The following is a 17765-nucleotide window of genomic DNA, read 5'->3' as shown; positions in this document are numbered from 1 at the left end:
CTTGATAGGGACAAAATCCACCTCCAAATGAAAACTAAACCACCAGGTTTTCTCTGAGACAGAATGGATGAACACGGTTCAACAGAGTTCAGTAGAGAGAGAGACAGAGATGATGAGTCAGGTTGTTTGGCTGGCAGATTCACACAACTGGTTCAAGTAGAGAGGTTGATGTCAGTACATGGTTACTGTACTAGGCTGTCTGTGTAGCACACCAGGGCCCGTATCCACAAAGCCTCTCAGAGTAGTAGTGCTTATTTAGGATCTGTCCATATAATATTATTCATTATGATCTAAAAGGCAAAACTGATCCAAGAACAGCACTCCTGCTGCTCTGAGATGCTTTGTGGATACATGCCTTGCTGAGTCAACAGCTGTTCTGCACCCTTAGATCGACTTATCATGGCTCTTCAATGTGTCGTTTCTCACTGTAAATAGGAATTCAATGAGCAGTTGACTTGTTTGTAAAAACTAGATGGATTACCATGAGATTGTATTTATAACATATCAACAATAATGTAAATAAAATGTTGACAATGCAGTAAAGTTCCCTAGTTGCAATTGCACATGCTTTGGGTATCTGCATGCTACAGTAAAGTGTAGACAGTTGGTGCACTCCCAAGCCATTGAATATATCAGGAGTTGACTTATATACCAATAGTGTGTCTATTAATAACTGCAGGCTGATAAAACAGGCTACAGTGAGACCTGTACGTGACACACCTGTGTGTGTTGTAACTGCTGTCGTTAATGCAGGTCTGAGGGTGTTTCAGATAAACTTTGGATCTGAATAAATCATTGCAAATGTGTGTGTGTCTATGAGAAACCACAAAAAAAGATTAAGGGAAAAAAAGTGATTTATTGTGTAACTTAGACAACATTAAAAAGAGGACTAACAATAAGAGCAGTGGGTCACACTTGGGGTTCCCACCCAGATTCACAGGGGCTGCTGTGGAGAGGGGGAGTCAACTCTCAATTCTCCACGTCAAACAGCAGAACCGACAAATCAGTTGGAAAGAGTTCTAATAGGGTCAAATTAATCTAGAACCAAAACCAATAGTCACTTCCCTATGGATAGGGCAGGCAGCAGTCTTGGAAGGCAGGGGAGATAAACCCAAATCTCTTTGTCTGGCCAGAAACGTAATTGGTTGGTGGAAAATTAACACAGCAAACAGTGGGCGATATCATTGGTTAATATCAAAAAGGGTTGCGGGGCACTCCTCCAGAACCGTGCATTCTGGTAGGCTCCCACAGCTAGTGTTACACTCAACAGATAACAAGTGACAATGCTCTTCTCCCTTTCCCATAGTGCTCTCTGCTGCTGGACCCGGGCGGCAGGGTGATGACATCACAGGAAGCGGATTCCTGCTCCAAACTGGACGCCGTCGCATATCCTGAGGCAGGGAAGGAAAAAGAGGGAAGATGAGTCACAGAAAAGTTGAGACCTATATGTTCCGCACCTTGTGTCTGTGTATACCTAGGTGTTATGGCTTGTGTGTGTTTATTTACAGCACATATGAGCTGTATGGCATTGCAGCAATAACACCTCTCATCTCTCGTTCTATCATCTCTGCAGTGGTGGAAAAAGTACCCAATTGTCATACTTGAGTAAAAGTAAAGATATCTTAATAGAAAATTACTTAAGTAAAAGTGAGTCACCCAATAAGATACTACTTGAGTAAAAGTCAAAAAGTATTTGGTTTTAAATATACTTAAGTATCAAAGTAAATGTACAAGTAGAAATCATTTAAAATTCCTTATATTAAGCAAACCAGATAGTACAATTTTCATGTTTTTTTATTTACGGATAGCCAGGGGCACACTCCAACATCATTTACAAATGAAGCATTTGTGTTTAGTGTGTCCGCCATATAAGAGGCAGTAGGGATAATCAGCGATGTTCTCGAGTGTGTGAATTGGATCATTTTCCTGTCCTGCTAAGCATTCAAAATGTAACAAGTACTTTTGGGTGTCAGGGAAAATCTATGGAGAAGAATGTATATCATTTTCTTCAGGAATCTAGTGAAGTAAAAGTTGTCAAAAATATAAATAGCAAAGTAAAGTACAGATACCCCAAAAAAACTACTTAAGTAGTTCTTAAGTATTTTTATGTACTTTACACCACTGCATCTCTGGGAGTGGATATGCGGTCTGCTCTTACGCTTTTCTTTCTTTCTAGAGCGCTATATTAAAGCCCCAGCCTACTGGAGTCTGACCTGCTCCTCCAAATGTGTGTGTGTTGTACCTGTCTCCACTCTGAACCCCCATGGGAATGCAGTAGTTGAGCTCCAGCCTGGCGATGTTCGCGAGACGCAACACGATGCCTGCTCCATACGACCAGCGGATACACTCCGCCAGCTTCTGTAGGTGTGCTCTTGGACCCTCTCCTGTTGACAGGAAACACTTGCATGTAAGAAGAGGCAGAATGCACACAGATGCACAAACAGACAATTTTATATTTATTTGCAGTATGTACCATATGTAACTCATTAGTTAATAGGGGCAATGAAAAACAGAACATGGACTAATATCAGGTTCAAGGTTCCCACCGTAGTTGAGGTTGCACAGGTTCCCAGCGTTGAGGAAGAAGTGTGTCCTGAACAGGTCTCCGAAGCCGGCCCGGCCCGGCCGGAAGGGTAGAGGAGTGTACAGGTGGAGCCCGCCTGCCCAGTACGCCTCTCCTCCCAGGTAGTCACCTGCGGCAACACAGGTAAAACCTTACGTTTCATCATCAGGACTCTGGGCAACTGACCCAACCCTGTGCACCACACATGCCCGTTCAAATAAACAGAGAGCGCATGACCTCACCCTCGCTCTGTGGGCCGATGCTGTACATTCCAAATCCTCGCACACTGGTGGGACCGCCCAGATAGAACCTGGACAATACAGAAATATGTCAAAGACATATAATAACGGCCAAGTGTCAGTCACAGACCACAGGTGCTCACACATCCCCTAAACACTGGAGGATAAATACTTCACAGAATGAGTTCTCAATGGCGCCACCTAGCGATTTCTATCAAATCCATGTGACATGAATCTGATGGGAGTGGTTCTACCTGTCAGCGATGGAGGACGGTCTGCCTCCGATGGGGAGGAGACACCCACCCCAGAGGGAGGCGGAGAGGACCTGAAAGAGACCACCAGGGCCATGTTATATGACATGTTGAACACTCAGGTACCCATAATTCACTTCCTATTTGTCCTGGGTATTTCCCCCCAGGTTAGGGACCGAGTAGTGTTCCCTTACCGAGTCCCAGACCAGCCGTCTGTTGACCTGCAGCTCAAAGTCCTCCTTCAGGAAGCTGGCGTCTCCGCCTGTATAGCCAGCCAGCTCCTACAGAGGGCAAGACGACATCAGCATGGCCACTTCATATAGATCTACAGTGGTGTATTATACAGAGGAAGACACACACACAAACATACCTGGTTGATCCTCAGTAAGGCACCTTTCTTGGGGAAGATGGCAGAGTTCCTGTTGTCAATGGACATGGTGTGCTGCAAGACAACAACCGTCAGCGGATTGACTCAGATTCTTGCTATTTTGAGAGTTAAGATCATTAAGGGTTTAGATTATTAGATAAAAGGGAACTGAGAGACAAAGGGCTTTGTACCGAGAGGGCAGACTTGAGGGTGTGTCCGCTCTCTTCTCGCACAGCAAAGGAGGCACTGCGTGCCAGACAGCCCAGCTCCCTCCACACACCCTCCCACTTCACAGTGTGGTTGGTCCTCCACAGAGGAAACTATAGGAGAGAGAGAGAGGGAGAAAGTTATCCTTGTGGAAATTCAAAGGCAGATAAAATGAAAAAAAAAAAATGTGACACACAGACCCACAAACACATACAGTAGGAGTCCTCTTACATTGAGCTCAGTGGAGACTCCTCTGTCTGTCTCTTTGAGGGAGCTCCATGGAAACTGGCCTGTGACTTTGTACAAGTTTAGAGCGAGGCTGCAACAAGACAACACCTGTCAGGGCCGTGATCCATACAGTGCTCTTCTCATTACTGAACTATGTTCTACATAAAGGTTATAAATACATTACCACGGCAACATAACATACTGTCAATATGACCACTGATGGAAACAATCACAACTTGAAACAAAATAGCACTTGCGGTGTCATGGCTGCCATGTTTTTTTGTTGTAATTTCTACTGCTTTTTTCTCCCCAATTTCGTGATTACGATCTTGCCTCATCGCTGCAACTCCCCAATGGGCTCGGGAGAGGCAAAGGTCGACTTTCGTGTCTTCTGAAAACATGACCCGCCAACACCCGCTCGCTTAACCCGGAAGCCAGCTGCACCAATGTGTTGGAGGAAACACTGTTCAACTGACAACCGGTCAGCCTGCAGGCCCCCGGCAAGCCACAAGGAGTCGCTAGAGCGGGATGAGGCAAGTAAAGCCCCACCGGCCAAACCCTCCCCTAACCCAGATGACGCTGGGCCAATTGTGCCCCGCCCTATGGGACTCTCAGTCACAGCCGGTTATGACACAGCCTGGGATCAAACACCAGGCTGTAGTGACGCCGCAACACTGCAATGCAGTGCCTTAGACCGCTGCGCCACTCGGGAGGCCTGCAAGTGCTATTTCAATGTCCTATTGACACAGAGAGCAAGGACAGAGGTGTTCCCTGTTCGTACTTGCGTTCGAAGTTGCCTGGCTGGGGCTTGAAGAAGGACAGGCCGTAGGAAGTCTCCTTGGTCCCGTAGGAGAACTGGAAGGTTAACTTCTCCGCACGGCCAAACACGTTAGGAAGCTTCACACCCAACACCTGGAAGACAGAGACAACGTTACTCCCAAGTCAGGGTCTCACCCCTGTTCTACCTGTCTGTGAAGGTACATTAACACACTATGCACCCATTTGAAGTGTTTGCAGTGAAAATGAGGCAGGGAAGCTGCTTAACCTGTCTGTCTGGAAATCACATGATTGTATTTAGGAATGTCAGCCCTGGGTCATTGTGACAGGGGTTTCAATGAACAACAATTGTGTGATGCTTTGTTATAGCGCTCCTGTAAGTGTGTGTGTGAGAGATAGTGGTGTTTGTATTCTCTGACCATGCTGCCCTCGTTGTTGCCGACCATGGTGTTGTAGCTGCCCGTCAGCCTCTTCATCTCTGTCACCTCGAACGTCACGTCCAGACCATTGGGCAACGCATCCGCACCTGGGAGGGGTAGACCAAAACAGACAGAGGTCTCCTCTCCAGTGACGCAAATATCTTTTTACTGGTTATCCTTCCATATTGGCAACGTCTCATGATTGAGATGGGTTGTGATATTGTTTCAGACACACACACGCACACACATACACAGCTGCTTAAGGGTGCACACTGTACCATCTGATGTATCTATGACAACCTCCACCTCTTTGAAGATGCCCAGACGCAGCAGGTTCTGTCTGGCAATATGAGACTTCTTCATGACCTGTCAAAGAGACAACCTGCAGCTTTTAGCACAGATGTTTCCCTTTAAACTAGGGAACATTTCAGAATGTGTGTGTAGGTAATGTGTGCATGTTTGAGTATGTGGAGTCCAGAGTGCTCACACTTACATCAATAAGGTTTTTAGCATGGAAGACCTCAGAGATTTCATAGCCCAGCAGATCCTCTTTAGTTCTGCCCAAGCCCTCAATGTTGACATGTTGGACAACAACCTGCAATGAATGGACAGATTCTCAGCATCCATTCCAACTAGGTGGTCAATGATTTACTCAGATCCCTTTGCTAAGAAGATGGCGAACAACTTGTAATCGGAGTAACGGTAACTTGGATAAGAGATGCTTACGTCTTTGTTTTCCAGGACCTCCTGTTTAGTCTCTTGTTCTGCCTCCTGCACCTCAATCATGTCGTCGGGATGAACGCCCATGTCACGCCCGTGCATCGGGAGAGGGTCCATACTCTGAACAGTGTCGAGAAAGTAGAAAAATGATCTGAAGATATCACCATGCGTAGATAGCTATCTAACTAGCTTCGTTCTGTCAAGGTGGTACATTTGCTAACACGCTGACAGACCAGACACAATCCATATTGCATAACATTACATTACATAAAATATAGTAAAATAACCATCTGCCTCATGTCATACAACGCTTTGCCATTAATGTAATTTCTGTATCTTGTCCACGGCCTATGAGTTCGTCCATAGTAACTAACGTTACACCGCCATACAATACACAGAACGGGGAGGTCATGTAGAATTTCATCCCCACTTCTCGTGGTTGTAAGAAATTAAGATTTACCCTAGCGTGGACAGTCCCCATGGTGACGTCTTTCTCTTGAAAAATATCTCTTTTTGATATGTAAATGTTTTTTAACAGGTCGATTTAGAGAAGAAAGTCACTACTACCAATGGCTAGATTTTCCAGGTCCTAACTCCCTTCAAGGGAGACGCCATGACACTTTGCGAAGCCTGCTCTGCGCACAGTGATTGGTCAAACATGTGCCTTTGTCACTGACAGGTGGGCGGGACAAAATCAGCGCACTGTGTAGTGTGTGTCAAGACCAGCAGAGGGCAGTATCTCTACACTCAAACTTCAGCCCTGTGTGAAGTTCCTGATTTGACTGTAGCAAGTCTGCATTATATTTAGAGATAATGTTGGTCCCTTCAGATGTATGCTTCTTATGACTTCGTTTTCATTTCGAAGTATTTCCATTGCATTGTAAAGAATGACGAGAATAGACCACAACCAACTAAGAAGTGCCCAGAACTGCCCATGTGGCTACGAATGTAGCCTATTGAAATAAGCGCCTGCGGGACAATTAATCTGAAAAACATAAAAACATAGGTATACCTGAGCTCTTTTTTCTCAATATTATTCACCACGATTGTAACTTGAATATGTATAACCTTGTTTATAGGCCTACATCATCATGGTTCATGAGTTCCATTATAGGCAATCTGGTGACAATTTGGCCCCGCGCTGGTGAGAAATATCTGAAAACATTTATTGATCAAGTTTGATGATTTTCTGTGTTGCTGACGGTCTCAGGCAGTAAGTAATCAATTGAACCAAAGCAACCAATTTTCCTCTCTCTCTCTCTCTCTCTCCCTCTACACCTCCAATCCGCTCTTCAAATGCGTGCAAGCCAATCAGAGAGCGGCTCCGCTGGTCTCGCTGTCCTCTTCTACTGCCTCTGCCAGTACCAAAACGGTTCTCTTATCAAAGAAACACACAACCAAAAAACTGCATTCAATCACCGCCTTTTACCATGGGAAGTGCTTGTTTTTCCTGGGAAGTATGTTTGTTTTTCGTCCTCATTAATACTTGTGAGGTGATGGGGGATGTTGAACTCGCAGGTAAGGAGCTCTCATTCTATCCCTTTCTGTCGTATATCATTTTGACACAGATTTTTTAAGATAGTGCTGTCTATTTTCCCTGTTCATGTTTTATTGAAAAGTTCAAACCAGCGCATGACAGCGTAGAACAGGTGAAGCATATTGGATTTCTTTAATGCCTAGGCTAACGTAGATTATATTCATTTTAATTGGAGAGTATTTGTGGACTGAGATAACAGTTGAGACAGTTGAGAGAACATGTTCCTTTGAGAAACACTTGGTTGTGGATGGATCATTTGGGCTAGCAACATTTGAACAGTATGGAAAGGAGAAATAGCTAAACACCGATATTGCACGAAAAACATTGAACGAAATATATCAATTTGATGCCAAATCTAGCAATTATAAAAGGCTTTAAATGGGTGATGTGATATGCGCGCGAAATAACTCAGGCTGCAAACACGTTTACATTTGGCCTTGCAGAGCTGAACCATATTTACTCATTTTGGACCGACAATAAAAATATTGCGTGTGTTAGTCCAGTTTGCATTGACAATATTACTCTAAACATTATTTGAAGTTGAGTATTTGTTTCGCCATATTCAATTGCCCTTTCTGAATGTAAAAAAAAAAATTCTACAAGAAATGAGGTCCATCGACTGAGATCTACCTGCATGTTTTACCAGTCGTAGACCAATCTGCGAGGTAGGTCCAGGACTGGTTAATGCGTGAATACAAATATGTTGGACTAAGCATCTTTTCACCCATCTTCTTGAACGAATCCCTTATATGAGCTGATACATAGCATCTTTTCCGGATCAGTTGCCTGCCCAGAGGTGTCCATGTGGACATGGGTTGGGAAGGTGGCCTTCACGGTCCCTGGAGGAGTCTGTCCCAACCTGCTTATCGTCGACCTTTCAGCGGAAAGCGGCGCGCCTTGTCTCCCTCCAACTATGGATTGGCGAGAAGTCAATATTGGGACGGGCACTGAAGCACCAGAGAGGACTTTATTTTACATTAGTCAACGTTATTTCATAAAAATAGTCCCATGGTGAACCTGCAATAACAGTTTCCGGCCTTACATCTATCTATTCACTGTCAACAACTCAGTGAGAACCGGCAGTTGAACTATCTGGTCCAGGTTTTACAGGCTATATTCCGCTGCCTACTCCTATCACTTTATTTTTCATTTCTACTGGCGCTCACATGGGAGCAAATAAATCAGTCATCCGCTTGATAAAAAATATTTATTGTGATGACATTTATTGTTTATTTATTGCATTTTGTTGAGCTGGGCGGGGGTCAGGCAGCAGGGCTTAACCCCGCAGAGAAATAAACGCTGGATTTACGGCTCCCAATATGGGCTATTCATGAGGGGCAAGACAGCAGACAGGGTAGCTGCTTCTCAGCTCAAGATACATACATCGCTAGAGAGAGGAAGAGAACAGAAGTTTGGAGATGTTCAACTTTCTCTCTTACACTTGTGGTCTTTCTTTCTCGCTCTCTATCTCTCTCTCTCTCTCTCTCTCTCTCTCTCTCTCTTGCTCTCTTTCGCTGTCTGTCTGTGTGAATTAGCTGGCTTAAGGCCCCTGGATTCATCCCCAGATGTGACTCTCTAACAATGACTTGATCAATAGGGTTCCCTATAGCCACTCAGTATTCCAGAGGCATCCACTAAGCCCTGATACACTAGTGTACCTCTCGGCTATTGGTATTTGATTCATATAAATGATTATTTGTTTTGGCCTCTTTAGTGTTACCGGTATCTTTTATAGAGTTAAGAAACGTCACCCTTCATCCACTATGTTACTCCCTGACAGTTTATTGTCTTATATGAGGAGTTCTACATTTTGGACGTTTGCCATCATAAAGTAAATATTTCCAGCCTGTATATATCTGGACGGAGCTGCATTTGGCCAAGAGGACTGGGCTTTCCCTGAGAGAGCGGGATTAAAACTTTCGATTGAGGTTGTACAAAACCCATTCACCTCTCACCAAAATCATCGCTGTTTTGTAGACTTAGTCTTATTGATGAGTCCTTGGAGACCAGTGGTTTACAGTTGTCCCTTGTGTCATTTCTCTAGATGCAGATGAGTGCTCTGAAAGCACTGATGACTGTCACATTGATGCTCTCTGCCAGAATACCCCCAAATCCTTCAACTGCATCTGCAAGCCGGGATACAAGGGAGACGGCAAGCAGTGCGAAGGTGAGTTTCACTACATTGTCTTATTATGACTTCAATGTGATATTACTCCCCTCTATATTACTTAATTCACCCCCCCCCCTCCGGCCACTCCGATCCAAATCATCATCCTCAATCACCCCACACCCCATCCTCTCCGCACTTCATTCCGCCCGCCCCCTATTGCTCTCTGACAGGCTCAGCAGTAATGGCAGGTTTTACAGCTGTTTCACAGGAACCCCCTGTTTCTCTCCCCTCCTCTCCCCCTTCCCGATTCCAGCCTCCCCCCGCCAGCTCTCCCCTCCTCTCCCCCTTCCCGATTCCAGCCTCCCCCCGCCAGCTCTCCCCTCCTCTCCCCCTTCCCGATTCCAGCCTCCCCCGCCAGCTCTCCCCTCCTCTCCCCCTTCCCGATTCCAGCCTCCCCCGCCAGCTCTCCCCTCCTCTCCCCCTTCCCGATTCCAGCCTCCCCCTGTTTCTCTCCCCTCCTCTCCCCCTTCCCGACTCCAGCCTCCCCCGCCAGCTCTCCCCTCCTCTCCCCCTTCCCGACTCCAGCCCCCCCGCCAGCTCTCCCCTCCTCTCCCCCTTCCCGACTCCAGCCCCCCCGCCAGCTCTCCTAATTAACTGGTAGGAAGTGGACTGAGGGAAGGTGTGAGGGTGAGAGGGGGCAGCACCTGGCTGTGCGTTCACACCTCCACTCATTTCTGCCTCAAAGCACACCACAGCTGGAGCTAGAGCTAGCTTAGCGCACACACTCCCTCCCAACGCTAGCCTGTCTAGCCGTACAAATGCAATCGAAACACATCTACGCACGCACACACGCAAACGCCAGTTCAGCTTATAGGCTACCACGGCAAATAACGTGGTAACGATACATCAGTCATATTGGCCCCGAGAGCTAGCCAGGATAGGAGAGCAAGAGAGGATTGTAGTGAAGACGGACCTTTTTCTATAGGGGTTTTCACTGTCTCTATTTTCAGGCCTTTTCAAGTGTCTCCTGTTTGTTTAAGTATTTGTGTGTATGTCAGTGAGTTATATCCAACACTTTCTCCTGTTTCCTCAGCTGTGTACCAGTCTCCCCCGTCTGAAACACACGCACGCACACACACACACACGCACGCAAACACACACACACACACGCAAACACACGCACGCAAACACACGCACGCAAACACACACACACACACACGCAAACACACACACGCACGCAAACACACACACACGCACGCACGCACACACACACACACGCAAACACACACACACACACACACACACACACACACACACACACACACACACACACACACACACACACACACACACACACACACACACACACACACACACACACACACACACACACACACACACACACACAGAGTGAGCAGGTGTTATGTCTGAGGAACTCACCTGGATATTGCCCATTCAGAGACTCTGTACCTCTCACAATGACATGGACCTGTGTCATTGTTTGATTAGCTCACTTATCAAATGCCTCAGGCTGTGTGAGTCGGTCTTCCTACATATGACTATATAATCACACACCTGGCTCGGAGAGAGGGAGTAAGGGAGCTTGACTATTATTTCCACCATTTTGTGTCTGCTGATTCTGTTGAGTTCCATGCAAATCCATATTCGCAGCAATCCGGTCTACTTGATATACTGTAGCTCTGTCTCCATTTTGTTTTGCCCTGGTCTACTTGATATACTGTTGCCCCGGTCTCCATTTGTTTTGCCCTGGTCTACTTGATATACTGTTGCCCCGGTCTCCATTTGTTTTGCCCTGGTCTACTTGATATACTGTAGCCCTGGTCTACTTGATATATTGTAGCTCTGTCTCCATTTGTTTTGCCCTGGTCTACTTGATATACTGTAGCCCTGTCTCCATTTGTTTTACCCCGGTCTACTTGATATACTGTAGCTCTGTCTCCATTTGTTTTGCCCCGGTCTACTTGATATACTGTAGATCTGTCTCCATTTGTTTTGCCCCGGTCTACTTGATATACTGTAGCTCTGTCTCCATTTGTTTTACCCCGGTCTACTTGATATACTGTAGATCTGTCTCCATTTGTTTTACCCCGGTCTACTTGATATACTGTAGCTCTGTCTCCATTTGTTTTGCCCTGGTCTACTTGATATACTGTAGCTCTGTCTCCATTTGTTTTGCCCTGGTCTACTTGATATACTGTAGCTCTGTCTCCATTTGTTTTGCCCTGGTCTACTTGATATACTGTAGATCTGTCTCCATTTTTTTGCCCCGGTCTACTTGATATACTGTAGCTCTGTCTCCATTTGTTTTACCCTGGTCTACTTGATATACTGTAGATCTGTCTCCATTTGTTTTATCCCGGTCTACTTGATATACTGTAGCTCTGTCTCCATTTGTTTTGCCCCGGTCTACTTGATATACTGTAGCTCTGTCTCCATTTGTTTTGCCCTGGTCTACTTGATATACTGTAGCTCTGTCTCCATTTGTTTTGCCCCGGTCTACTTGATATACTGTAGCTCTGTCTCCATTTGTTTTGCCCCGGTCTACTTGATATACTGTAGCTCTGTCTCCATTTGTTTTACCCCGGTCTACTTCTCAAATCAAATCCAATTTTACTTGTTACATACACATGGTTAGCAGATGTTAATGCGAGTGTAGCGAAATGCTTGTGCTTCTAGTTCCGACAATGCAGTAATAACCAACGAGTAATCTAACCTAACAATTTCACAACAGCTACCTTATACACACAAGTGTATAGGGATGAAGAATATGTACATAATGATATATGAATGAGTGATGGTACAGAACGGCATAGGCAAGATGCAGTAGGTGGTATAGAGTACAGTATATACATATGTGGTGAGTAATGTGGGGTATGTAAACATTATATTAAGTGGCATTGTTTAAAGTGGCTAGTGATACATGTATTACATAAAGATGGCAAGATGCAGTAGGTGGTATAGAGTACAGTATATACCTATGAGATTAGTAATGTTGGGTATGTAAACATTAGATTAAGTGGCATTGTTTAAAATGGCTAGTGATACATTTTTTACATGTATGGCAGCAGCCATTCAATGTTAGTGGTGGTTGTTTAACAGTCTGATGGCCTTGAGATAGAAGCTGTTTCTCAGTCTCTCGGTCCCTGCTTTGATGCACCTGTACTGACCTCAACTTCTGGATGATAGCGGTGTGAACAGGCAGTGGCTCGGGTGGTTGTTGTCCTTGATGATCTTTATGGCCTTCCTGTGACATCGGGTGGTATAGGTGCCTTGGAGGGCAGGTAGTTTGCCCCCGGTGATGCGTTGTGCAGACCTCACTACCCTCTGGAGAGCCTTATGGTTGTGGGCGGAGCAGTTGCCGTACCAGGCGGTGATACAGCCCGCCAGGATGCTCTCGATTGTGCATCTGTAGAAGTTTGTGAGTGCTTTTGGTGACAAGCCAAATTTCTTCAGCCTCCTGAGGTTGAAGAGGCACTGCTGCGCCTTCTTCACCACTCTGTCTGTGTGGGTGGACCAATTCAGTTTGTCCGTGATGTGTACGCAAAGGAACTTAAAACTTTCTACCCTCTCCACTACTGTCCCGTCGATGTGGATAGGGTGGTGCTCCCTCTGCTGTTTCCTGAAGTCCATGATCATCTCCTTTGTTTTGTTGACGTTGAGTGTGAGGTTGTTTTCCTGACACCACACTCCGAGGACACTCACCTCCTCCCTGTAGGCCGTCTCGTCGTTGTTGGTAATCAAGCCTACCACTGTTGTGTCGTCTGCAAACTTGATGATTGAGTTGGAGGTGTGCATGGCCACGCAGTCGTGGGTGAACATGGAGTACAGGAGAGGGCTCAGAACGCACCCTTGTGAGGCCCCAGTGTTGAGGATCAGCGGGGTGGAGATGTTGTTACCTACCCTCACCACCTGGGGGCTGCCCGTCAGGAAGTCCAGTACCCAGTTGCACAGGGCGGGGTTGAGATCCAGGGTCTCGAGCTTGATGACGAGTTTGGAGGGTACTATGGTGTTAAATGCTGAGCTGTCGTCGATGAACAGCATTCTCACATACAGTGGGGAGAACAAGTATTTGATACACTGCCGATTCTGCAGGTTTTCCTACTTACAAAGCATGTAGAGGTCTGTAATTTTTATCATAGGTACAATTCAACTGTGAGAGAGGAATCTAAAAAAAAAATCAGAAAATCAAAAATCCAGAAAATCACATTGTATGATTTTTAAGTAATTCATTTGCATTTTATTGCACGACATAAGTATTTGATCACCTACTAACTAGTAAGAATTCCGTCTCTCACAGACCTGTTAGTTTTTCTTTATGAAGCCCTCCTGTTCCCCACTCATTACCTGTATGAACTGCACCTTTTTGAACTCGTTATCTGTATAAAAGACACCTGTTCACACACTCAGTCAAACAGACTCCAACCTCTCCACAATAACCAAGACCAGAGAGCTGTGTAAGGACATCAGGGATAAAATTGTAGACCTGCACAAGGCTGGGATGGGCTACAGGACAATAGGCAAGCAGTTTGGTGAGAAGGAAACAACTGTTGGCGCAATTATTAGAAAATGGAAGAAGTTCAAGATGGCGGTCAATCCCCCTCGGTCTGGGGCTCCATGCAAGATCTCACCTCGTGGGGCATCAATGATCATGAGGAAGGTGAGAGATCAGCCCAGAACTACACGGCAGGACCTGGTTAATGACCTGATGAGAGCTAGGACCACAGTCTCAAAGAAAACCATTAGTAACACACAACGCCGTCATGGATTAAAATCCTGCAGAGCACACAAGGTCCCCCTGCTCAAGCCAGCGCATGTCCAGGCCCGTCTGAAGTTTGCCAATGACCATCTGGATGATCCAGAGGAGGAATGGGAGAACGTCATGTGGTTTGATGAGAGAAAAATAGAGCTTTTTGGTCTAAACTCCACACCGTTTTTTGAGGAAGAAGAAGGATGAATACAACCCCAAGAACACCATCCAAACCTTGAAGCATGGAGGTGGAAACATCATTCTTTGGGGATGATTTTCTGCAAAGGGGACAGGATGACTGCACCGTATTGAGGGGAAAATGGAGGGGCCATGTATCGCGAGATCTTGGCCAACAACCTCCTTCCCTCAGTAAGAGCATTGAAGATGGGTCGTGGCTTGGTCTTCCAGCATGACAACGACCCGAAACACACAGCCAGGGCAACTGGCAACTAAGGAGTGGCTCCGTAAGAAGCATCTCAAGGTCCTGGAGTGGCCTAGCCAGTCTCCAGACCTGAACCCAATAGATCATCTTTGGAGGAGCTGAAAGTCCATATTGCCCAGCGACAGACCCGGAACCTGAAGGATCTGGAGAAGGTCTGTATGGAGGAGTGGGCCAAAATCCCTGCTGCAGTGTGTGCAAACCTGGTCAAGAACTACAGGAAATGTATGACCTCTGTAATTGCAAACAAAGGTTTCTGTACCAAATATTAAGTTCTGCTTTTCTGATGTATCAAATACTAATGTCATGCAATAAAATGCAAATTAATTACTTAAAAATCATTCAATGTGATTTTTTGGATTTTTGTTTTAGATTCTGTCTCTTACCTATGATAAAAATTACAGACCTCTACATGCTCTGTAAGTTGGAAAACCTGCAAAATTGGCAGTGTATCAAATACGTGTCCTCCCCACTGTAGGTATTCCTCTTGTCCAGATGGGTTAGGGTCGTGTGCAGTGTGGTTGTGATTGTGTTGTCTGTGGACCTATTGAGGCGGTAAGCAAATTGGAGTTGGTCTAGGTGTCAGGTAGGGTGCAGGTGATATGGTCCTTGACTAGTCTCTCAAAGCACTTCATAATGACGGAAGTGAGTGCTACGGGGCGGTAGTCGTTTAGCTCAGTTACCTTAGCTTTCTTGGGAACAGGAACAATGGTGGCCCTCTTGAAGCATGTGGGAACAGCAGACTGGAATAATGATTGTTTGAATATGTCCGTAAACACACCAGCCAGCTGGTCTGCACATGCTCTGAGGACGCGGCTGGGGAGGCCGTCTGGGCCTGCAGCCTTGCAAGGGTTAACACATTTAAATGTTTTTCTCACATCAGCTGCAGTGAAGGAGAGTCTGCAGGTTTTGTTAGCGGGCCATGTCAGTGGCACTGTATTGTCCTCAAAGCAAGCAAAGAAGATGTTTAGTCTGTCTGGGAGCAAGAAATCCTGGTCCGCGACAAGGCTGGATTTCTTTTTGTAATCCGTGATAGACTGTAGACCCTGCCACATACCTCTTGTGTCTGAGCCATTGAATTGGGACTCTACTTTGTCTCTATACTGACGCTTAGCTTGTTTGATTGCCTTGCGGAGGGAATAGCTACACTGTTTGTATTCGGTCATGTTTCCGGTCGCCTTGCCCTGGTTAAAAGCAGTGGTTCGCGCTCTCTGTTTCACGCGAATGCTACCATCAATCCACGGTTTCTGGTTTTGGAATGTTTTAATAGTTGCTGTGGGTAGGACATCGCCAATGCACTTGCTAATGAACTCACTCACAGAATCAGCGTATTCGTCAATGTTGTTGTTTGACGCAATGCGGAACACATCCCAATCCACATGCTCGAAGCAATCTTGAAGCGTGGAATCAGATTGGTCGGACCAGCGTTGAACAGACCTGAGAGTGGAAGCTTCCTGTTTTAGTTTCTGTCTATAGGCTGGAAGCAACAAAATGGAGTCGTGGTCAGTTTTTCCGAAAGGACTGCGGGGGAGGGCCTTATATGCATCGCGGAAGTTAAATAACAATGATCTATGGTTTTACCAGCCCTGGTAGCACAATCGATATGCTGATAGAATTTAGGGAGTCTTGTTTTCAGATTAGCATTGTTAAAAAATCCCCAGCTACAATGAATGCAGCCTCGGGATATGTGGTTTCCAGTTTACATAGAGTCAAAGAAAGTTTGTTCAGAGCCATCGATGTGTCTGCTTGGGGGGGAATATATGTGGCTGTGACTATAATCAAAGAGAATTCTCTTGGTAGATAATGCGGTCAACATTTGATTGTGAGGAATCTAAATCAGGTGAACAGAAGGACTTAAGTTCCTGTATGTTGTTATGATCACACCACGTCTCGTTAATCATAAGGCATACCCCCCCCGCCCCTCTTCTTACCAGAAAGATGGTTGTTTCTGTCGGTGCGATGCGTGAAGAAACCAGCTGGCTGTACCGACTCCGATAGAGTGTCTCGAGTGAGCCATGTTTCCGTGAAGCAAAGAACGTTATAGTCTCTGATTTCTCTCTGGAATGTTACCCTTGCTCGGATTTCATCAACCTTGTTGTCAAGAGACTGGACATTGGCGAGTAGTATGCTAGGGAGCGGTGTGCGATGTGCCCGTCTCCGGTGCCTGACCAGAAGACCGCTTCGTCTGCCCCTTTTACGGCGACGTTGTTTCGGTTCGCCGGCTGGGATCCGATCCATTGTCCTGGGTGGAAGGTAAAACACAGGATCCGCTTGGGGAAAGTCGTATTCCTGCTCGTAATGATGGTGAGTTGACGTTGCTCTTATATCCAGTAGTTCCTCCCAACTGTATGTAATAAAACCTAAGATTACCTGGAGTACCAATGTAAGAAATAACATGTAAAATAAAATACTGCATAGTTTCCTAGGAACACGAAGCGAGGCGGCCATCTCTGTCGGCGCCGGAAGTCATCTATTCTATTGGCCATCCTCCGCCATTGGACTTAAGCTATGACATTGGAGAGACATTCTGGAATTGCTAGAAATGCCTGTACTAAAAGATGATATTGTACCAGTCAGAAACACAATGGTCCTTAGCCTAGAACAGATTGAGCTGCCCAGAATAATATATTAAATGATGTCTGTAGAGAAACTACAAAAGGTAGAGAATCTTTTTAGGGATGTGTTCCTCCTACTGTAAAACAGCTGTCTGACTAGAGGGCCCACCTGTCTGTCTGTCTTGTCTAGTCTTGTCTGTCTGTCTGTCTGTGTATCCTGTCTGTCTTGTCTGTATATCTTGTCTGTCTTGTCTCTGTCTGTCTGTCTGTCTTGTCTTGTCTCTGTCTGTCTATCTATCTTGCCACCTGTCTGTCTGTCTTGTCTTGTCTAGTCTTGTCTGTCTGTCTAGTCTTGTCTAGTCTTGTCTGTCTGTCTCGTCTTGTCTCTCTGTCTGTCTTGTCTGTCTTGTCTGTCTTGTCTATCTTGTCTGTCTGTCTTATCTGTCTTGTCTGTCTGTCTGTCTCTCTATCTTGCCTGTCTTGTCTTGTCTTGGTCTGTCTTGTCTGTCTGTCTTTTCTTGTCTGTCTTGTCTGTCTTGTCTGTCTGTCTATCTTGTCTGTCTGGTCTGTCTGTCTATCTTGTCT

The 17765-nt window shown here is 45.7% G+C and overlaps 2 protein-coding genes across 3 annotated transcripts in view; both read right to left on the bottom strand.

Annotated features, from left to right (window-relative positions):
* Positions 1–17765, bottom strand: part of LOC135515095 (signal peptide, CUB and EGF-like domain-containing protein 1) — a 209829-nt gene that overhangs the window by 157927 nt on the left and 34137 nt on the right. The window lies entirely within an intron of this gene.
* On the bottom strand, positions 837–6421 carry LOC135514842 (sorting and assembly machinery component 50 homolog B-like). 2 transcript variants are annotated; one of them, XM_064938506.1, is made up of 15 exons: positions 6339–6421; positions 5778–5891; positions 5545–5646; positions 5330–5417; positions 5052–5158; positions 4637–4767; positions 3859–3946; positions 3612–3740; positions 3424–3495; positions 3248–3334; positions 3057–3127; positions 2806–2873; positions 2547–2693; positions 2243–2384; positions 837–1391 (listed from the first exon to the last, which is right to left on the bottom strand). In XM_064938506.1, exons 2-15 carry the CDS (start codon positions 5886–5888, stop codon positions 1346–1348), a joined length of 1389 nt encoding a protein of 462 aa, XP_064794578.1. In that variant the 5' UTR covers positions 5889–5891; positions 6339–6421; the 3' UTR covers positions 837–1345. The 2 variants fall into 2 exon arrangements, with proteins under 2 accessions (XP_064794578.1, XP_064794577.1); XM_064938505.1 differs by having other exon boundaries at positions 6232–6402.

Source organism: Oncorhynchus masou, chromosome 26 (assembly GCF_036934945.1).
Source record: "Oncorhynchus masou masou isolate Uvic2021 chromosome 26, UVic_Omas_1.1, whole genome shotgun sequence".
In the NCBI taxonomy this organism is placed as follows: domain Eukaryota; kingdom Metazoa; phylum Chordata; class Actinopteri; order Salmoniformes; family Salmonidae; genus Oncorhynchus; species Oncorhynchus masou.
Note: the sequence above shows the minus strand (reverse complement) of the source record. Positions and strands in the feature narration are given on the sequence as shown.

Coding starts and splice junctions, on each gene's coding strand:
- LOC135514842 (XM_064938505.1), bottom strand. CDS start 6,252: ATGGGGACTGTCCACGCTAGG. Junction 5,647..5,777: donor AGGTCCTGGAAAACAAAGAC/GTAAGCATCTCT, acceptor CATTCATTGCAG/GTTGTTGTCCAACATGTCAA. Junction 3,947..4,636: donor CCAGGCAACTTCGAACGCAA/GTACGAACAGGG, acceptor GTCTTGTTGCAG/CCTCGCTCTAAACTTGTACA.